The sequence below is a fragment of the Pongo pygmaeus genome, chromosome 20 (assembly GCF_028885625.2).
Source record: "Pongo pygmaeus isolate AG05252 chromosome 20, NHGRI_mPonPyg2-v2.0_pri, whole genome shotgun sequence".
Classification (NCBI taxonomy): Eukaryota; Metazoa; Chordata; class Mammalia; order Primates; family Hominidae; genus Pongo; species Pongo pygmaeus.
In genome coordinates, this window is record NC_072393.2 from 12669650 (window position 1) to 12691888 (window position 22239).

At 41.5% G+C, this 22239-nt stretch overlaps 1 protein-coding gene and 1 long non-coding RNA gene across 5 annotated transcripts in view; one reads left to right on the forward strand and one right to left on the reverse strand.

The window, feature by feature from the left end:
- Positions 1 to 7599: 7599 nt before the first annotated feature.
- Positions 7600 to 22239, reverse strand: part of ZNF443 (zinc finger protein 443) — a 35387-nt gene continuing 20747 nt past the window's right edge. For 2 of the 4 annotated variants that reach the window (XM_054464076.2, XM_054464075.2), the window contains 3 exons: positions 11013 to 11139; positions 10319 to 10379; positions 7600 to 9875 (listed from right to left, as the gene is read on the reverse strand). In XM_054464076.2, coding sequence (XP_054320051.1) covers positions 8051 to 9875; positions 10319 to 10379; positions 11013 to 11139 — 2013 coding nt within the window. In that variant the 3' untranslated portion in view covers positions 7600 to 8050. Of the gene's footprint in view, positions 9876 to 10318; positions 10380 to 11012; positions 11149 to 18829; positions 22149 to 22239 lie in introns of those variants that run through there. The other 2 variants (XM_054464078.2, XM_054464077.2) reach the window with 2 other exon arrangements.
- LOC134738828 (uncharacterized) lies at positions 9772 to 11223 on the forward strand. Its single transcript, XR_010124945.1, has 2 exons — positions 9772 to 9905; positions 10909 to 11223. It is a non-coding gene; the product is annotated as an uncharacterized LOC134738828 (long non-coding RNA).

A 22239-nucleotide genomic window follows, 5' to 3' on the forward strand; every position in this document is an offset into this window, starting at 1 on the left:
ATAAAGGTACTAGCATCTGGTGAAAACATGCTAAGTGAAATAAGCCAGACACAGAAGGACAAATATTATATGCTCCACTTATTTATTTATTTTTTTGGTTTGTTTTTTTGAGACAGAGTCTCACTCTGTCACCCAGGCTGGAGTGCAGTGGTGCGATCTCAGCTCACTGCAACCTCTGCCTCCCTGGTTCAAGCGATTCTTCTGCCTCAGCCTCCTGAGTAGCTGAGACTACAGGCGTGCACCACCACACCCGGTTAATTTTTGTATTTTTAGTAGAGATGGGGTTTCACCATATTGGCCATGCTGGTCTCAAACTCCTGACCTTGTGATCCACCTGCCTCAGCCTCCCAAAGTGGTGGGATTACAGGTGTGAGCCACCATGCCTAGCCCTAGATGCTCTACTTAGTCAAATTCACAGAGCAAGAGAGTAGACTAGACGTGATCAGGGATTGAGTGTAGAGAAGGGAAGTTGTTTTTTAATGGGTACTGAGTTTCTGTGTGGAGCGATGAAAATCTAGAGATAACTAGCTGTAATGGCTATAACACATTATAAATGTATTTAATGCTCCTGAATGACACACTTAAAAATGATTAAAGTGGAAATTTTATGTTAGTACATGTTACTTCAAGACAACTTATGAACAAAAGAAAAGACACAATTCAAGCTACTATAAATGAACACAACAATATCTAGAAGCACTGGATGGAGGTTGGTGTGGTGGCACATGCCTCTAGTCCCAGCTACTCAGAGCCTGAGGTGGAAGGATTGCTTGAACTCAGGAATTCAAGCCCAATAGGGGCAACTAGTGAGACCCTGTCTCTTAAAAAATAATAATAATGGTAATGATGATAATAATAATAATGCACTAAATGGAAAAAACAGCAGAGGAGATATTGCTGAAATAAAGATAAGTGAACCTCAAAAACTAGGAGTATAACTGATTTAAAATATAGCACTCAGGAAAAAAAATGACAAAAAAATGAACAGAACCTCAGTGAGCTGTGTAATGGGACAATTGTACAAGGACTCCTTGAAAGACAGGAGTAAAAACAGAACAAACAAAAAATATTTCCATAAATATTTCAGGCTGAGCACAATGGCTCAGGGGTTTGTTGAGCTTTTTGGATCTCTAGGTTTATAGTTTTTACCTAATTTGGAAAATATTTGCTGTAATCCCAGCACTTTAAAAGGCCAAGACAGGCAGATCATGAGGTCAAGAGATTGAGACCATCCTGGCCAACATGGTGAAACCCTGTCTCTACTAAAAATACAAAAATTAGCTGGGCGTGGTGGCACACGCCTGTAGTCCCAGCTACTCAGGAGGCTGAGGCAGAAGAATCATTTGAACCTGGGAGGCAGAGGTTTCAGTGAGACAAGATTGCGCCACTGCACTCCAGCCTGGCAACAGAGCAAGACTCCATCTGAAACAAACAAACAACAACAACAACAACAAAGCTAGCAGTAACAATATGTTTTACACAGGAGTTTGAGACCAGCCTGGGCAACATGGTGAGACCCCATCCCTACAAAAAAAATTAAAAATTAGCCAGGTTGCTGGGCGCGGTGGCTCACACCTGTAATCCCAGATCCCAGCACTTTGGGAGGCCGGGGCGGGCAGATCACAAGGTCAGGAGATCGAGACCATCCTGGCTAACACGGTGAAACCCGTCTCTACTAAAAATACAAAAAAATTAGCTGGGCTTGGTGGCAGGCCCCTGTAGTCCCAGCTACTCAGGAGGCTGAGGCAGGAGAATGGCGGGAACCCGGGAGGCGGAGCTTGCATTGAGCCAAGATCGTGCCACTGCACTCCAGCCTGGGCGACAGAGTGAGACTCCATCGCAAAAAAACAAAACAAAAAAAAATTAGCCAGGCATGGTGGCTCACACCAGTGGTCCCATCTACTCAGGAGGCTGAGGTGGAAGGATCACTTGAGCCTTGGAGGACGAGGCTGCACTGAGCCATGTTCGTGCCACAGTACTCCAGCCTGGGTAACAGAGTGAGACCCTGTCTCAAAACAAACAAATATTTGTTGCACATTTTCCAAAACAGATAAAAATTATGAACCTAGAGATGCAAAATGCTCAACAAACCACAGGCACAATATATATCAACAAATCTACACCAAGACACAGCATCAAATTGCTGAAAACCAGGTATAATAAAAAATTCTTTAAAGAAACCAGAGAAAATAGACACCTTAACAACAGACAACCAAATGTAACATTGATTACATACTTATTATCAGAAACAATGCAAACAGGAAGAAAATGGAGTAACATCCTTAAAGAACTAAAACAACAAGGATATCAACAAAGAATCTTATATTGAGCAAATAATGTCTTTCCAAATGAATGGAAAATACTTTATTTAGTCATAATAAATGTGTTTGCAATCAACATATTGGCTCATTAAGAAAGGTACAGCCGGGTGTGGTGGCTCACGCCTGTAATCTGAGCATTTTGATAGGCTGAGGTGGGTGGATCACCTGAGGTCAGGATTTCAAGACCAGCCTGGCCAACATGGTGAAACCCCATCGCTACTATAAACACAAAAATTAGCTAGGCGTGGTGGCGCATACCTGTAGTCCCAGCTACTAAGGAGGCTGAGGCAGAAGAATCACTTGAACCCAGGAGGCGGAGAATGCAGTGAGCCAAGATCGCATCCCTGCACTTCAGCCTCGGCGACAGAGTGAGACTCCGTCTCAAAAAAATAAAGGTCCAGCTGGGTGCAGTGGCTCACGCCTGTAATCGCAACACTTTGTGAGGCCGAGGTGGGAGAACTGCTTGAGTCCAGGAGTTCAAGACCAGCCTGAGCAACACAGCAAGACTCCATCTCTACAAAAAAATTAAAATGGCATGGTAGCATGTGCCTGTCCAGATCACTGAATCCGTAAACAAAGAAAAACAGGCTGGGTGCAGTGGCTCACGCCTGTAATCCCAGCACTTTGGGAGGTCGAAGCAGGCAGATCACCTGAAGTCGGGAGTTCGAGACCAGCCTGACAAACATGGTGAGATCCCATCTCTATTAAACATACAAAAATTAGCTGGATGTGGTGGTGGGCGCCTGTAATCCCAGCTACTTGGGACGCTGAGGCAGGGGAATCACTTGAACCCGGGAGGCGGAGAAAGCAGTGAGCCACAAGAGCATGCCATTGTACTCCAGCCTGGGTGAGAGAATGAGATTCCATCTCAAAAACAAAGCAAAACAAAACAAAAACCAAACAAACAAAAACCAAACTGGCTGTCTTACTACTGGGGTGGCTGAGTAAGTCCTCTAAACTACTATTCCTATCAAATGGTCCTTGGACACACCCTTAGAGTTTTCTCTTCCCAAGATGATTTTTCATCTTGGTAATATGGATAGACTGAGAATTTTCCAAATCTTTTTGTTTCATTTCCATCTTAATAATTCCATCTCCAGTCAAGTCTTTCCTCACATTACTATATGCAGTCAAGAGGAACCAAGCTGCCTTTTTCAACACTTCTTAGAAATGTTATCAACTCAATATCCAATTTCATCACTTCCTAGTTCTACTTTCCACAAAACTAGCACAGGACCACGATACACCAAGTTCTCTGCCACTTTATAAGAAGAAATCAACTTTTCTCCATTGTGTAATAACATTAACCTCAGTTCTCTTTTTACATATATTTTAGTTTGTTTCAGAGACAGGGTCTTGCTCTCTCTCCAGCCCAGGCTGGAGTGCCGTAGCATGACCTAGCTCACTGCAGCCTCGAACTCCTGGGCTCAAGTAATCTGGTGACCTCAGCCTCCCTGGTAGCTATGACTACAGGCATATACCACCAAGCCTAGCTAAATTTTTCTTTTTTCTTTTTTTGTAAGGATGAGGTCTCACCATGTTGTCCAGACTGGTCTTGAAATCCAGGCCTCGGTTGGGCATGGTGGCACACACCTTAAGTCCCATCTACTTGGGAGGCTGAGGCAGGAGGTTCTGTTGAGCTTAGGAGTCGGAGGTGGCAATGAGCTATAATCACGCCACTGCACTCCAGCCTGGGCAACAAATTGAGAGCCCCATTTCCAGGAAGGAAGGGAAAGGAGAGGAGGGGAGGGGAGGAAGAAGAGAAGAGAAGGGAAGGGAAAGGGGAAGGAAAAGGGGAAGGGGAAAAGGAAGGGGAAGGGGAAGGGGGAAAATCCAAGCCTTAAGCGATCCTCCCATCTTGGCCATTCAAAGTGCTGCCATAACAGGCATGAGCGACCATGCACAGCCCACTTTCATTTTTGAGGCTCCACTCTCAAAATCCTTATCATATCTCAAAGAAACCACTGCCTAATACTGCCACATCAGGGAAGTGGAAAAATAAATAAAATTTTATATAAACATTTATTCCATAACAAGTGATTAGTAGCTTTTTATCATTTTCTAAATACTCTTCATGTTAATCCCTTATCAGATATATCATTTGGAAATGGTTTCTCCCATTCTATGGGTTACCCATTTACTCTGTTAATATTGCCTTTTGATGCCAAAGGTCCACAAAGTCCAAATTATTTTTTCCCTTGTGGGTCATGCTTTTGGTGCCAAATCTAGGAAATCATTGCCAAATTCACTGTAATACAGCTTTTGCCATGTATTTTCATCTAACAGTTATAGATCTAAGATGGACACTCAGGTATTTCATTCATTTTAACTTCTGTATATGTTAGGTATGGGTACAATGTCATCCTGTTGCATGTGGATGTGCATTGCCCAACAGCATCATTCTACAGAAACACTAAGCTATCCCCCATTGAATAGTCAGAGCAGACTTTTCAGAAATTGTTAGATTTTATGTAAATTATTAGACTTTATTAGACTTTCTGTGCTGTCTATCTTGTTGCATTGTCTATTTCTGTGTTATTACACTAGTACCAAACAGTTTTTGTTAGTATGGATTTGTAATAAGTTTTGAAATCAGGAAATGTGAGTTCACCAACTTTGTTCTGGCATTTTTTTTTTTTTTTTTTTTTTTTTTTGAAACAGAGTCTCGCTCTGTTGCCCAGGCTGGAGTGCAGTGGCATGATCTCAGCTCACTGCAACCTCCACCTCTCAGGCTCAAGTGATTCCCCTGCCTCAGCCTCCTGAGTAGCTGGGATTACAGGTACGCGCCACCACGCCCAACTAATTTTTATATTTTTAGTAGAGATGAGATTTCACCATGTTGGTCAGGCTAGTCTCCAACTGCTGACCTCGTGATCTGCCTGCCTCGGCCTCCCAAAGTGGTGGGATTACAGATGTGAGCCACCGCATCTGGCCATTGTTCTGGCTTTTGAAGACTTTTGTTCATTCAGAGACTCTTGAGATGTCATATATATAAAAAAAAAAAAAATGTTCAAAAATGGCTCCTAAGAAGGAATCAAGTGGTCAAACCTATCCCTAAAAGGCTAGCAGGGGACAAAAAGTGGTATCTCTCAATAAGAAAATACAAACCTAAAATGTTTTGAAAAGTGGCATTATCACCTTGGAAAGTTCGTCATCAGGTAAGAACAAACCAAGAAATCACACACTAAAGCAGAGAGAAGGTGAAGTTCCTCAAAGTGTTATTTCGAGCTGCCCCTACAGTGGCAAAAATGATCCCTCTAGTTCATGATAAACTAAGGATAAGCATTAAGTGTGTGGCTAGAGGACACGTCACAGAACCACAGCCCTACTGAAGGTAACATCATACTTGAAAAAACATTTAGCCAGGCCAAGCGCAGTGGCTAACTCCTGTAATCCCAGCACACTGGGAGGCCAAGGCGGGTGGATCACGAGCTCAGGAGTTCGAGATCAGCCTGACCAACATGGTGAAACCCAGTCTCTACTCAAAATACAGCTGGGCGTGGTGGCGTGCACATGTAATCCCAGCTACTCAGAAGGCTGAGGCAGGAGAATCACCTGAACCCGGGAGGTGGGGGTTGCAGTGAGCCAAGATCACGCCACTATACTCCAGCCTGGGTAACAGAGCAACACGCCGTCTCAAAAAAAAAAAAAAAAAAAAAAAAGAAAGAAAGAAAGAAAAGAAAAGAAAAAACACTTAGCCTCTATGAGCATCACTGTGAGGGGGCTGAGGAGAGCAAGAGGAAGGAGTTTGAAGCCAGTAAGTTAGGCTAACTATGCAACACAGCGCAGCCCAAGAACTTGAAGACCACAGGACAATTGGCATCGGCTGATGCCAGGGAAACAACAGCATTCCTAGAAGAGCTCATAAAACAGAAAAAAGACACTATCTTCCAGAGTAAATCTTCTATTGTCATGAATCAGGCATGTTCTAGAAGATGTCCAATGGTACCTTCATCCATGAGTGTAGGTACTGGGATTCAATGCCTGGAAAGACCACCTTATTCTGGTGCTGTCAGGCCATGCATCACTTCACGAGAACAAGCGAGGCTTCGTCTACTGAGCAATCACCAGGTTCTTTAGGACAAAAGCAAAACTTGCTGGCCTGTGCCCTGGCAAGAACGTAAGAAGGCTTTCTTCTACCAATGCTTCACTCCTGATGTGATGGAATACCTCAAAGAGAAGGGACTGCCACTCAAGGTCTTCCTCAGAATTGACAACACTCCGGGCCATCTCTCCAATCTCTTTGTTTTGCCTAAAAGAACATGTAAGTGATATTTCTGCCTCCTAAAACTACATCACTGCTGCGTCACTAGATCAAGGCATCATCAAGTGCATTCAAGTGACTTATATCCACCTGACCTTGGCTGATTTCTTGGAGTCTTGATGCTAACCTTGAATGTACCACAGTGGTTTTATTGAAGAGCTTCACAATTACAGATAAACTGTGCTTATTGGGAAGGCTACAGATGCCCTAAAGCCCAGGACAGCCAATGCATGTTACAAGCCATCATGGGGTAAGGGAGTCAATGATTTCAAGGGCTTCCCCACTATTAATGCAGTTATTAAGAATATGTGAAATGTTGCAAAAAAAAGTTGGTGGGGAACGCTGTCTGAAATGACTGAGGATGACATTAAGGAACACACCGAAGAGCAAAGAGAAACCCTTAACAACTAGGAACTTCAAAGTCTGCTGAAATCCACTACAGATGATGATGAGCTAGAAAATTTTGAAGACACAGAGCCATAGATTTGGACACTTGAAAAGTTTGCCACAGTTTTTCAGTAGGCAAAAGTGAAAAAGAGGTATGATCCTCAAAGATCCTACGATGAAACAAAGCTTTCAATCTACCTGAGAAATAACAACATGCCTATAAGCACCACAAGATTTTTTTTTTTAATGAAGCAAAGGAAAAGAAGAACTAGCTTCCTATAACTAAGCATCTGCAAAGAAGATGGAATATTCAATGGTTACAGATCTTCAGCCCTCAAGCCAAACAGATCCTAACATTAGTATTACATAGCCTCCTCAAATGAGTCCACATCTATAATCATAAGTTGGTTCTTCCAACATAGACGATAGTCCTGATGGCCTGTCAAGATTCAAGTTAACCTGACGTCTCAATACTTACCCACAATGCCATACATCTAGTCATCTCAACACATCAAAACATTGGGCGCCACAGAATCATCGTCATTGTTATAATCACTATACTTGGGTTATCAAGACAGAAGACCCAGGGTTTTGGTAAGTGTTAACACATTAAACAAAAGCAGTATGTGAAAGCTGAAACAAAGAAACTTTAATGTTCCGGCTGACATATACTATGTTGATAGGCTCACAATTACTGCATCTATACTGAAAATACATAGACGCTTTTCCTTATCATGATTCCCTAAACAATACAATAGAACAAATATTTGCATACCTTTTACAATGCATGAGGTATTTTAAGTAATCTAGACATAATTGAGAGTATACAAGAGGATGTGGGTAAGTTAAATACAAATATGTCATTTTATAAAAGGGACTTGACATGGCTCATGGAGTGCTGGAACCAGTACGCAGCTGGTATCAAGGGATGACTGTACTGGAAAGAAACTGAAACTACTTAAGGCTTTACCAAGTGCTTACATTCACAGGGTCTATCTCCAATGTGTTTCTTACAAGTTTCTGAAATGAAATAAAATTAATAAATGCTTTCCCACATTCCATACATTTAGAGAGAATGCTAGTGAGTCTTTTTATGTCTATGCAAGGAACTGAAAGAAGCAAATGCTTTCCCACATTCCTTACATTCATACGGGTTCTCTCCAGTGTGAGTTTTTTTCCAGTGAGTCTTTTTATGTCTATGCAAGGAACTGAGAGAAGCAAATGCTTTCCCACATTCCTTACATTCATACGGGTTCTCTCCAGTATGAGTTTTTTCATGTCCTTGAAGAAAACGGGAATGAGTGAAGGCTTTACCACATTGTTGACATTCGTAGGATTTCTCTCTCATGTGAATTCTTTCATGTCGTAGAAAGCAAGTGGGCCAAGAGAATGCTTTCCCACATTTCTTACATTCATAGGGCTTCTCTCCAGAGTGAATTCTTTCATGTACCTTTAAGTTATCATAATGACCGAAGGCTTTCCTACATGTTTTACACTCATAAGGTTTCTCTCCTGTGTGAGTCCTTTTATGTCGAGAAAGGTATTTGAAACGACTGAATGCTTTCCCACATTCCTTACACTCATGTGGCTTCTCTCCAGTGTGAGTTGTTTTGTGATTTTGAAAGGAACACAAATCAATAAAGGCTTTCCCACGTTTGCATTTATAGGGTTTCTCTCCAGTATGAGTTGTTTCATGCCTTTGAAGGGAACTGGAAATACGGTAGGCTTTGCCACATTGTTTACATTTATAGGGTTTCTCTGCAGTGTGAGTCCTTTCATGTCTTTGAAATACACTGGGATAAACAAAGGCTTTCCCACATACCTTGCATTTATGAGGTCCATCTCCAGTGTGCATTATCATATGACTTCGAAAGCTTGAGCGATGAGATAACGCTTTCCCACACTGCTTGCATTCATAGGGTTTCTCTCCAGTGTGAGTTCTTTCATGACTTTGCAGTGAACTAGGACAATCAAAGCCTTTCCCACATATCTTACATTTATGAGGTCCATTTCCAGTGTGCCTTATCATGTGTCTTTGAAAGCTTCCCAGATGATGAAATGCTTTCCCACATTGCTGACATGCATAGGGTTTCTCTGCACTGTGAGTGGTTTCATGTCTTTGAAGGGAAGTGGAAGCACTGAAGGCTTTCCCACATTGTTTACATGTATAGGGTTTCTCTCCAGTGTGAGTTCTTTCATGTCTTAGACAAGAACTGTAATCAGGGAAGGCTTTAGAACAGTGCTTACATTCATACGGTTTCTCCCCAGTATGTGTTCTTTCATGTCTTAGATAGGAACTGTAAAAAGGAAAGGCTTTAGAACACTGTTTACATTTATACGGTTTCTCCCCAGTATGTGTTCTTTCATGTCTTAGATAGGAACTGTAAAAAGAAAAGGCTTTAGAACACTGCTTACATTCATATGGTTTCTCTCCAGTGTGTGTTCTTTCATGCATATATAACAAACTGGGCCAAAAAAACGCTTTCCCACACAACTTACATTTATAAGGTCCATCTCCACGCTGCACTGCCATGTGTCTTTGAAGGCTTCCCAAAGAACTGAAGGACTTCCCACATTCTTTACAATCATATGGTTTCTTTCCAGTGTGAAGCCTTTCATGTGTTTGAAAAGAGTTGTGGTAACTGAAGGCTTTCCCACATTGTTTATGCGTATCTGGCTTCTCTCCACATTCATGATACTCATGTGGTTTGTGCCCAGCACCAGCTCTGATGTAATAATTAAGGGATGAATGACCCATGACGATTTCTCCACTCATACTGCTTTCACACGGACCTACTCCAGGAAGAGTGTTCTTGGTCACAATACTATCTTGAATCTGCCTAGACGTTTCTCCACATTGACTTCCATCTTTACTTTCAACAAATCTCTCTAACATACAACATCTGTAAAAAATGGGAAATATATCACTAAAGGTTGGTCTATAAATAATCTTATAAGTATTAATAAGTATTGGATGTACATTTTTAAGTATTAATAAATTGGATGTACATTATAAGTATTAATAAGTATTGGATGTACATCATGCAAAGTGTAGGCTTCATGTCCTGCTTGAACTTGAATGGATGGAATGCTGTGCAAGGTAACTCAACCCAGGTGTTCTCAAGACAATCACATTCATATGTGGATTCATAATATTGTTGCCATGGGAATTATTTTACAAACACTGAACAGCTATGGCACATTTAAGTATATGTTTTGGAGAAAATTTTCTAAGAATAAATAAATTTAAGCTAGGCTTGTTCATTTTCTTTGCTTGCTTTTAAATTTTCATGTCATTCTCAGAACAGCTCCAGGGACATATCTTTCTCTTCTGAGTGTAAATTACCTTAGATTTTTCCTGGGATATCTGTATTGATCTTCAATGTTCTGGTCTTTCCATTTCATTCCTAAAAGGTATACCCAGAAAAATCATTATACATTTTTACAAAATTATAGACCAACAGTAAGATTTTGATGTACACTGCAATCATGAAAAATGCATTCACTGAAGTACAGCTGACTCTTGAAAAACAGAGGTTTGAACTGCACAAGTCCATTTGTATATACATATATATATGAATGTTCTTCAGTCTCTGCTACCCAAGACATAAGACCAGCCCCTCCTCTTACTCAGCCTACTCAATGTGAAGACAATGAGGATGAAAACCTTTCTGAGGATGCACTTCCACTTAATGAACAGTAAATATAGTTTCTCTTCCTTATGATTCTTTTTAACATTTTCTGTTTCTAGCTTACTTTTCTGTGAGAATATAGGATGTAATAATACGACATAAAATATATGTATTAACCACTGCTCATGTGACTGATAATGCTGCCCATCAATAGTAGCCTAAGATGTGGACAAAAAGTTATATGAAGATGTACAACTGCTACAGGAGCTGGCACCCCAAACCCTGTTTTTTTTTTTTTTTCCAGGGCCAACCATATCCCCTTTCCATATTCCAAATCTTTGAACAGCATGAATGACCAAGAAACAAATGTCTCCAATTAAATAAGTGGAAATGCGATGTCATCCTTACCTACACAATCCAGGTTCCTGATGGTTTCCTGCATCACATCTTTGTAGAGATTCTTCTGACAAGGACCCAGCAAAGCCCACTCTTCTCGGGTGAAGTTCACAGCCACATCCTCTAAAGCCACTGAGGCCTGATCCATCCCACATGTACAGAGGAGGAAGGGTGAAAATCACAGTACTGAGAATCTATACTCACTTCATAAATTTCACATGATGCTGTGGTTTCCAACCATTTTATTCAATGACATGGTAAACCCACTCTTATTCTCTGTCTACACTCACTTTCTCCTACACAGTAACTCTGAAGCTACAGTTAAACATGTTTGGTAAATTAACAGTGGAATAGAAACATGCCACTTGTTGGCGAACTAAGTGAGTGAATCACATAGCCTGGATCACCCCTAATGTCTATTTCCACAGTGGGTCTGCAGTCCTTGGTATGATAAAGTCCTACTACTTATTGTGCAAAAGGGAGTTACCATTAGCAGTGCTGAGACTGCATGTCCTTACAAATGCTTGTTCACAAGGTTGGGCCTTTCATGGTGTCTAGACAATGTATTTAGGGGAGGGCCCCATGACCGAAATAACAGGTGTGGAGCATGCCAAAATTGTTCATGCAAAAAAAGATAGTATTTCCTTAACTCCCACCTTCCTTCTGAGAGTTTGGAATTTTGTTACATACTCAGCAGACGGAGTGCACTGATCAGCCACTGCTAGGTTTGAATGGTTGTCCCCTCCAAAATGCACACTGAATGTTAATCTCCAAAGTGGCAGAAAGAAAAAAAAGAAAAAAAAAAGAAAAAAAAAGGAAGGGCTTTAAGGTGATTTAGTCCTAAGGGTTTGGACCTCATGAATAGATTAGTCCATAATGGGTGAATGAATAAATGAGCTATCTCATGTCCTTCTGAGAAGAGAAAGAGATCTGAGCTAGACACTCAGCTCCCTCACCATGTGATACTCTATGCCACCTAGGGACTCTGCAGAGTCCCCACCAGCAAGAAGGTTTCTCACCAGATGCTCAGCCTTAACCTTGGACTTCCTGGCCTCCAGAAATGTAAAAATTAAATACTGTTTCTTATAAATTACCGAGGTTCAGTAATCCTGTTATGAATAACAAGAAACACGCTAAGACAGCTACAAAGAAACACTCTGGGCATTGGGTCTATAATGAGCTTTCTGGGTAGATAACATTTCACATGTTTTGTTGCAACTTGTTATTTGGGGGATTTAGCCCATCCTATGTGATTATACTTGCAGAGAATATTTGGAAGCTGGCAACTAGTTTCCTTTAGATCAAATGTAGTGAAGTATGACAAGAGACTGATAAAAGATATTTCACCATCTCAATGGAAAAATTTTAAACATTTTCTTGAGTAATGCCAAAAGGAGAAGGAAAGAAGGGGAAAGACTGCATATATTCTTAGAAAGAACTCAATGTCATCTCTCATGAATATTTATAATACTTCGTAAATAACTAAAACAGACCTTTTAGTAGCCAACAAAAATTACATTACCAAGTCTAATAGAATTCACAGTATCTAAAAAGTGCTGAAAACTTTCTCACCAAGAAAGTGCAGCTTTCCAAAAACAAAGAATTTTGAAACTATAATATTTCGCTCCCCATACTATTAACAGAGAGACAAATATATATATATATATATATATATGCAGAAAAATGAAAACTGGTACAAAAGTCTTGTAGAGTTTTTATTTGTCCTTGGCCCAATCCCTTCCCCTATCAATGCCAGTCTTGAACACAGCAGCCCGAGTTCCCAGTATAGAACCCTGGACACTAATTCTAGAGACAGCAGATCAGATCTTATTTGCAAATTATTGCCTTGCATTTTCCAATCTGTATAAGCACTATCCAAAGGTCTGAAACAAGGCTGCTTTTTTTTTTTTTTTTTTTTTTTTTTTTTTGAGACAGAGTCTTGCTCTGTCACCCAGACTGGAGTGCAGACGCACAACCTTGGCTCACTACAACCTCTGACTCCCGGGTTCAAGTTATTCCTCCCTGCCTGAGCCTCCTGAGTAGCTGGGAGTACAGGTGTGCTCCACCACATCCGGCCAATTTTTGTATTTTTACTAGAGACGGGGTTTCACCCTGTTGGCCAGGCTGGTCTCAAACTCCTGACCTCAAATGATCCGCCTGCCTTAGCCTCCCAAAGTGCTAGGATTACAGGTGTGAGCCACCACACACAGCCAAGGCCCTCTCTTCTACTTTATCTACAATACAACACGATCGGGGTCAAATTTGGCAGGAACTGCATGAAAATGTTGCAAAATACCCAAAAACCCTGTAACCAACTGGAAGAACAGACTATGATTAAGACATACAGTAGACCAACTAAGTCATGGAGAAAAAGAGCTGAAGAGAAAATGTCCCCCAGATATCAGGGTACTCAAAAGCACCCAGGTATCCTGGGGAATTGAGAAAGCCCCATGCATGCGCAGTAAATAACACATTTTGACAAAAGACATCGGAGAAGAAACCCTCATCTTCACTTCTGGCTGATCTGTAGGTTTAGTTAAGCAGAACATAAAGCATAAGTAGAGTATTAAACAGCCTGGCTAAGAGTTCAAGGGATGCCCCGGACACAGAGCCATCCACAAAGACTGGAAGAGGTCAGGCTTTTGTATGCTTTATCTTTTTTACTAGCTTCTAGCATTCAGGAAATCTCTGCCAGAACACTGGATGAACACACACTAAAGAACAGAGATGTCAGTTTCTACAGCAAATAAGGAATACAGTCTGTGCAAACATACTTTGAAAATGTTATTAAACAAATGAACAATTACAGTCTTCAACACACATACATAGAAAACAGTGAGGAAAGAAGAAGAATCCAATTTTCAGAATTACCCCATTATAACATTCAGATGTCTACTTTTCAACACAAAATTATGAATACAGAAAAACATGAAAATATGCTTCATCAATTGGAAAAAATATAATTGAGATAAGCCATCTCTGAGAAACCTCAGACACCACTCACTGAATAAAAACGTTAAAGCAACTATCTTAAATATGTTCAATGAAGTAAAGGCAATGATGAACAAATAACTAAAAGAAAACCAGAATATAGATGTAGAGATAAAATAATATCTATTAAAAAGTAGAAATAAACTGGGCGTGGTGGCTCACGCCTGTAATCCCAGCACTTTGGGAGGCTGAGGTGTGTGGATCACCTGAGGTCAGGAGTTTGAGACCAGCCTGGCCAACGTGGTGAAACCCTATCTCTACTAAAAATACAAAATTAGCTGGGCATGGTGGTGCATGCCTATAATCCCAGCTACTTGGGAGGCTGAGGCAGAAGAATCGCTTGAACCCAGACGTGGAGGTTGCAGTGAGCCGAGATCGTGCCACTGAACTTCAGCCTGGGCAACAAGAGCGAACCTCTGTCTCAAAAAAAAAAGAGGGTAGAAATTTAGCCATATAGAATTTATGCAGCTGCAAGGTACAACTAAAATGAAGACATCATCACAAGTGTTCAACAGGTGTGAGCAGCCAAAAAAAAAAAAAAAATTCAGTTAAAATGATGATAAACCAATTGAAATTAATCTAATGGGGAAAAAAAAAAGGAATGAAATTGAGAGAACGTGTGACCGGTGTACTTGTCTTGCCAATAATGTTAAAAGAAGTTCATCAGAGAGAAGAAAAATGATACAGTTTAGAAACTCAGATCATACACATACACACAAATATATACATATGCATATACATAAAGAGCATTAGAAAATAATTCAATGAAGGCACAAAACTTATTTCCTTTTCTTATTCCTATTGGATCTCATAAAGGTTTGTTCAAAAAATAATATCAACAATGTATTGGGCAGTTATAGTTTATGATAGGGCAAATGGATGACAGTGATGTTAAATTGGGCGGGAGGGAGGAATGCTGAACACTGGGTTATATGAGCATTACCCCATAAGCCAGTACAGTGTTACTTAAAACTGAAGGTCCATTTGTTGTGAATGGTTTACTCCAAATGCTAGGGAATTCAATAATAAAATTTAAAGAAACAACAGCCTGTCACAGTGGCTCACCCCTGTAATGCCAACACTTTGAGATACAAGACAAGAGGTTTGCTTAAGATCAAGACTTTGAGTCCACACTCGGCAACACAATGAGACTCTGTCTCTATGAAACGTGTAAAAAAAAAAAAAAAAAAAAAAAAAAAAATTAGCCAGGCGTGGTGGCCTGCACCTGTAGTCCCAGCTACTCAGGAAAGCAAGTAGGGAGGATCTCCTGAGCCCAGGAGTTGGAGGTTATAGTTAACTATGATTGCTCCACTGCATTCTAGCCTAGGTGATAGAGCAAGACCTTGTCTCAAAAAAAAAAAAAAAAAAAAAAGAAAAGAAAGAAACAAGTAGACTTGCTATACTATTAGAAGAAAACACAATCATATAGACTCCTCAGTTAAAATAAAAGGAGACAGAAAAAGAAAGGAAGTTGAAAAAAAACGACAAGTATAACAAACATAAAACAATTATATATGTACATATGAATCCAGGTACATCAATAACCACTTTAAATGTGTATTATATGAATATACCAATAAAAAAAGACAAGGACTGACAGAGTAGAATAAAAAAAACAAGACCCACCAATGTGTGCAAGAAAACTATTTTTTTTATTCTCTCAAGAAAACTATTTTAAGTAGAAAGAAACAGGTACATTAAATATAAAGGTATGAATAAATATACGCCATTCTAGCCCTAATCAAAAGCCATATGGGGCTGGGCATGATGGCTCATGCCTGTAATCCCAGCGCTTTAGGAGGCCAAAGCTGGCGGACTGCCTGAGGTCAGAAGTTCAAGACCAGCTTGGCCAATATGGTGAAACCCCGTCTCTACTAAAAATACCAAAAAAAAAAAAAAAATTAACCAGGCATGGTGGCACGTGCCTGTAGTCCCAGCTACTCGGGAGGCTGAGGCAGGAGAATCGCTTGAACGCAGGAGGCAGAGGTTGCAGTGAGCTGAGATCGTGCCACTGCACTCCAGCCTGGACAACAGAGAGAGACGCTGTCTCAAAAAAAAAAAAAAAAAAAAAAAAATTGGTCTTAGCTGGAGGTGGGGGCATTGGCCTCAGGCCTCTCTGCCATAGTCAAAGCTACTCTCTTACCCTTCTATGCTTTACATGGATATTTAAAAACAAAATACTCATGTTTGATGAATCCAGGAAAATCACTCAAATTCACTGTTTATGTCTATGGGTGGGAAGGAAATTGTAAGGCACTTACATTTTATAGCTCAACAGGAAAAGCCCAAATACCTATCCCTTCCAGACAATGAATGTCATTTAATTACTATTTCCATGATAGTAAGTGATATAGTAAAAAATAATTATATTTTACTTCTTTAGCTGTTGGAAAGTCCTGTCCCACAGAATTTAGCATTCATCTGTCAAACCCATATAACAGGAATAGAACAGATTTCTCCATTGTCCCAAAATCTCCACCCTAAAAAGGAGAACTGAACTTTTGTTAAATCTTTTTAATTCAATGTACCTACTACACTTTCTTGTAAAAATGTATTCCTTTTTTGCAGCCATAATGGAAGAAGGTGTTTTCCTTGGTAGTAGTTATACTACTAAGTCCTGAAATTCCATCTGAAATCATCCAAAAAACAAACACACCTGAGAAACACACTACACAAGCTCTGGGGCAAAAAAAATAAATAAAGGCTTTTAAATAATGGAATAGAAGATTACATATACCACTTATATTCTGAAATCCAACTCTTTCTAGAATTACATATACAATTTATTTTCTGAAGTCCGACTCTTTCCAACTTTGGGTATACTTTGTCTTCAAAGTACACAATAACAATCTCTAATCACAGGATGTATTTTACAGTTAATCAAAAATTTAGGCTGAAAAGAGTAAACATATCTTTTCAAGCTAACAAACTCAGGAATGAGCAGTGCTGACTGGAACACAGAAAACTCTAATGCAAGAATCAGGGCGGGTCATCCTATCACCTGGGACATCCCTTAACCCTATTCTGGTCACCACCCTCCCAGGAGACACTGCCTTGTGTGCTTTTCAGGATCTTGCACTACCTCAACGGGCAGGTTCTCCAGTCCTTAGATATAACTTTCTCCCTTTTAAGTCTGAGAGAGTCCAGAAGGCAGAAATCATTTCTGGTTTTTTTCCTGTGGAATATGACCATGAAATTGGCTGTTCGGTCATGTGTCTCCAAGGAATGGAAACTAGGGTTGGGAAGAAAAGGTGAGTGTCCCAGGGGTTAGCTTTTTACAGGAATTATATACCAGAAGATTCCTCCCATCCCAGTGGATCCAGTTGCTCACCAGGGGGGACCCATCCCCCATCTCAGGCTGTCCCCTGGGAGGAGTGACCCAGGGGATGATATTCATTAGACCCTCCAAGAGACTTGGCAGCTGTGGACATCCATTTTTTTGAGACAGGGTCGGCCTCTGTTGCCCAGGCTGGGATGCAGAGGCACGATCACAGCTCACTGCAACTTCAAACTCCTGGGCTCAAGCCATCATCCCACCTCAGCCTCAGGAGTAGCTGCGACTACAGGTGCCAGCTATCAAGCCCAGTTAATTTTATTATTATCATTTATACTAGAGATAAGGTCTTGCCATGTTGCCCAGGCTGGTCTGGAACCACTGGGATCAAGCAATACCTCCGCCTTAGACTTCCAAGGTGCTGGAATTACAGGAATGACCCAACGTGTTCAGGAACCCAAAACAATTCTTTCAAGAAAAAGCCATACATTGCTAGCTGAAAACAAGATGACAAACTAATGAAATATCGCCTGGGGGCCAAACAGTTCATACTGTTGCTGTGAATTAAGGACAGAAAGCCTGGGGAAGTCTCTGGAAACCAAGAGATTTGCTGCCAGCCCTAGGAGGAGTTAGGATGAGAGAACACAGTGGTGGATTTGAGACCCTGCTGCCCACATCTTTGGAAGACTCAGAGGGGAAACGGTCGCCCTTGGAAAGAAAGAAGGGAGTGAGGACCACAGAGACCACAGCTCCTCCCACACACAAACCCCACACGAGTCTGGATTCCGCCTGGTGATTCGTCGTCACCGTGCAGCCTCCTCACCGGGTTCACAGGAACTGCGAGCCAGGCTGGAGGCGAGATTGCAGTTAGATATTAACCAGGTGCCCTCAGCCCCGCTGCCTCACGGGGCCGCCTCCCTGAGAGTCAGGTCACAGCAGACGCTGACCGCCGGCTTCCCCATTGTGCCTGGGGATAAAATCTCCGAGAGCTGCTCAAGAGTCTCCAGAGTTCTGTCTCAGATCATCCCAGCGGAAAGGCTGGCGCCAACCAGGTTGAAGACCCCACGAGGGAGCCCACTCAGCACAATGCGGTTTCTTCACCTCCTGTCCCAGGATTCACCCCTCACTTCCCCACCAACCAACGACCCTACACCCAGCCGCCCCTGTCCAGACCCCAAATCCCTCAGGGAGGCGGATCTGGGGTGTCCTCCCCTCTCTGGCTATTAAACTGTTCTGCTGCAGCCCTCAGCGTCTCGGTGCAGTGAGTTGGGCCGCAAACCTGTGTTTACAGCCGCACAATCTGGGGACACGCGGGGCTGCGGGCGCGGAGCTGCCAAGAGAGGGCGCCGGGGCCGCAGTCGCCGCGCAGGAACGGGACAGGACGCCCGGGGTCCCGGCTGCAGACCCAGCCCCAACCTGCGGCCGAGGGCCGACCTACGCCAGGGGGACCCGGGTCCGTAGATCCCGGAGTCGCCCGCGGGGAGGCCCGGGTCCAGCCACAGCCGATTACGGCCGGTTCCACCAGCCCCTCCCCCGCCTCGGGACGCCGGTCCCGCACACGCACCATTTCCCGACTTCCGCGGTGTCCCAGGTCTTCCCGACGGCTCCCGATGCCAATGCGGGTTCCAGCGGGACAAAGGATACCACAGAGCTTCTAGGTCGTCTCTCAGCTACAGAGCCCAGCGCCGAGCGTAGGTGGGTGTAGAAGACGCCGCGGGCTTTTTCAACCACACACACTTCTCTGGGCAGCGCGCCTGATTGACAGTTCCCACGAACCCGAACCACGGCCCTGATTGGATAGGGCGTCAGGTCCCGCCCCCTGCAGGCTGATTGACAGAAGAAGCGATCTTGCACAGCTGAGTGGAGCCGGATGAGCAAGTTTCTGACACAGCTCTTGGCAGGGCGGGCTTCCTCCCTGCACTTTGATATGAATCCTCCCGGGGTATATTTGCACTTAAGCGGAATTTCCTGCCTGTACTCAACAGGACCTCCTGCTTCTTCCTCCTGGACACGGACTGACAAACCAATTATACTTTTTTTTTTTTTTCTCGAGAGGGAGTCTTGCTCTGTCTCCCAGGCTAGAGTGCAATGGTGCCAGGCTCACTGCAACCTCCGCCTCCTGGGTGGGTTCAAGCAATTCTCCTGCCTCAGCCTCCCGAGTAGCTAGGATTACAAGCACGCGCCACCACACCCGGCTAATTTTTGTATTTTTTAGTAAAGGCTGGGTTTCACCATGTTATCCAGCCTGGTCTCGAACTCGTGACCTCGTGATCCGCCCGCCTTGGCCTCCCAAAGTTCTGGGATTAGAGGCTTGAGCGACTGCGCCTGGCTCCAATTATACTCTTTTTCAATGAAATTTTTCAAGATTTTTCAATGTACAATTAAATTATTTTTTACTATTGTCACTCCATTGTGCTAGCAAATACTAGGTCTTATTCATTCTTTGTAACTATTTTTTATACCTATTAACCATCCCCACTTCCCCCATAACTACTCCTCGCTATACTACTTTTCCCAGCCTCTGGTGACCATCCTTCTACACGTTTTTGGTTGTTTGAGATGGGGTCTTGCTCTGTTGCCTAGGCTGGAGTGCAGTGGGGCCATCATGGCTCACTGCAACCTCTACCTCCCAAGCTCAAGCAATCCTCCTGCCTCAGCCTCTCAAGTAGCTTCAGATTGTTCAATGTTGGCATATAAAAATGTTATTGATTTTTGTATGTTGATATTGTATCCTGCAACTTTACTGAATTTATTTCTCAGTTCCAATACTTTTTTGGTGGAGTCTTTAGGTATTTCCAGATATAAGATCATATTATATGCAAACAAGGATAATTTGATTTCTTCCTTCCCAATATGGATGCCCTTTATTTCTTCTTCTTTTTTTTTTTTTTTTTTTTTTTTTGTCTTACTGCTCTAGCTGGGACTTTGACTACTGTGTTGAACAACAGTGGTGAAAGTGGGCATTCTTATTGTGTTCCAGATCTTACAGGAAAGGCTTTCAGTTTTTCCCCATTCATTATCATACTAGCTGTGGGTCTGCCATATATGGCTTTTATTATGTTAAGGTATGCTCCTTCTATACCCAGTTTTTTTTTAGGGTTTTTATCATGAAGGGATGTTAAATATCATCAAAAGCTTTTTCAGTACATATTGAAATGATTATATGGTGTTTGCCCTTTATTCTGTTGAAATGATACATCACATTGATTGATTTGCATATATTGAACCATCCTTGCATCCCAGGGATAAATGCCACTTGGTCATGATGAATGATCTTTTTGGTGTATTGTTAAATTCAGTTTGCTAGTATTGAGTTGAGGATTTTTGCATCAATATTCATCAGTGACAATGGCCTATAGTTTTCTTTTTCTGACATGTCTTTGTCTGGTTTTGGTGTCAAAGTACTATTGGCTTTGTAAAATAAGTTTGGAAGTATTGCCTTCTCCTCTGTGTTTTGGAATAGTTTGAGTAGGATTGGTATTAGTTCTTTTTTAAATGTTGGTAGAATTCAGCAGTGAAGCCACTGGGTTCTGGGGTTTTCTTTGCTAGGAGACTTTTTATTATGGCTTTGATCTCGTTATTTGTTATTGGTCAGTTCAGGTTTTTTATTTCTTCATGGTTCAATGTTGCTATGTTGTATCTGCCTAGGAATTTATCCATTTCTTCTAGGTTTTCCAATTTATTGGTATATAATTGTTCTTAGTTGCATTAATGATCCTTTGAATTTCTGCAGTATCAACTGTAATGTCTCCTTTTTCATCTCTAATTTTATTTATTTGGGCCTTTCTGTTTTTTTCTTAGTCTACCTCAAGGTTTGTCAATTTTGTTTGTCTTTTCAAAAAACCAACTTTTTGTTTCATTGTTCTTTTCTATTGTTTCTTCATTTCAAATTCATTTATTTCTACTGATTTTTATTATTTCTTTTCTTCTACTGATTTTGGGTTTAGTTTGCTCTTGCTTTTCTAATTCTTTAAGATGCATTCTTAGGTTGTTTATTTGAAGGTTTTCTTCTTCTTTTTTTTTTCTTTTTTTTTTTTGAGATGAGTTTCACTTCACTCTTGTTGCCCAGTCTGGAGTGCAATGGCGCAATCTCAGCTCACTGCCACCTCTGCCTCCTGGGTTCAAGCAATTCTCCTGCCTCAGCCTCCCAAGTAGCTGGCATTACAGGCACCCACCACCATGTCTGGCTAATTTTTTGTATTTTTAGTAGATACAGGGTTTCACCATGTTGGCCAGGCTCGTCTCGAACTCCTAACCTCAGGTGATCCACTCCCCTTGGCCTCCTAAAGTGCTGGGATTACAGGTGGGAGCCACTGCACCCAGCCTGAAGGTCTTCTTTTTTGATGTAGGTGCTTATATCTATAAACTTCCTTCTTAGTACTGCTTTTGCTGTATTCCATAGGTTTTGGTATGTTGCATTTTCATTACCATTTGTTTGAAAAAACTTTTCAATTTTCTTCTTAATTTCTTCATTGACCCCACTGGTCATTCAGGAGCATATTGTTTAATTTCCACGTTTGTATGGTTTCCAGAATTCCTCGTCATTGGTTTCTAGTTTATTCCACTTATTCTGTGACACAATTGATATTATTTCAGTTTTTCGGAGTGTTTTAAGACATGTTTTTTGACCTAACATATGGTCTATCCTTGAGAATGATTCCTGTGCTCAGGAAAAGTATGTGTATTCTGTAGCTGTTGGATAAAATGTTCTGTAAATATCTATTAGGTCCATTTGATCTATAGTGTAGATTAAATCCCATTTAATCTTTCTTTTGTCTGATTTTTCAGTGTATATTGAAATAATCTTTGTTGATTTACTGTCTGGAAGATCTGTCCAGTGCTGAATATGGGGTGTTAAAATCTCCAGCTATTATTGTATTGGTGTCTATCTCTCTCTCTCTCCTTTTTTTTTGTTTTTTTTTTTTTTTTTTTTTGAGACAGAGTTTCACTCTTGTTGCCTAGGCTGGAGTGCAG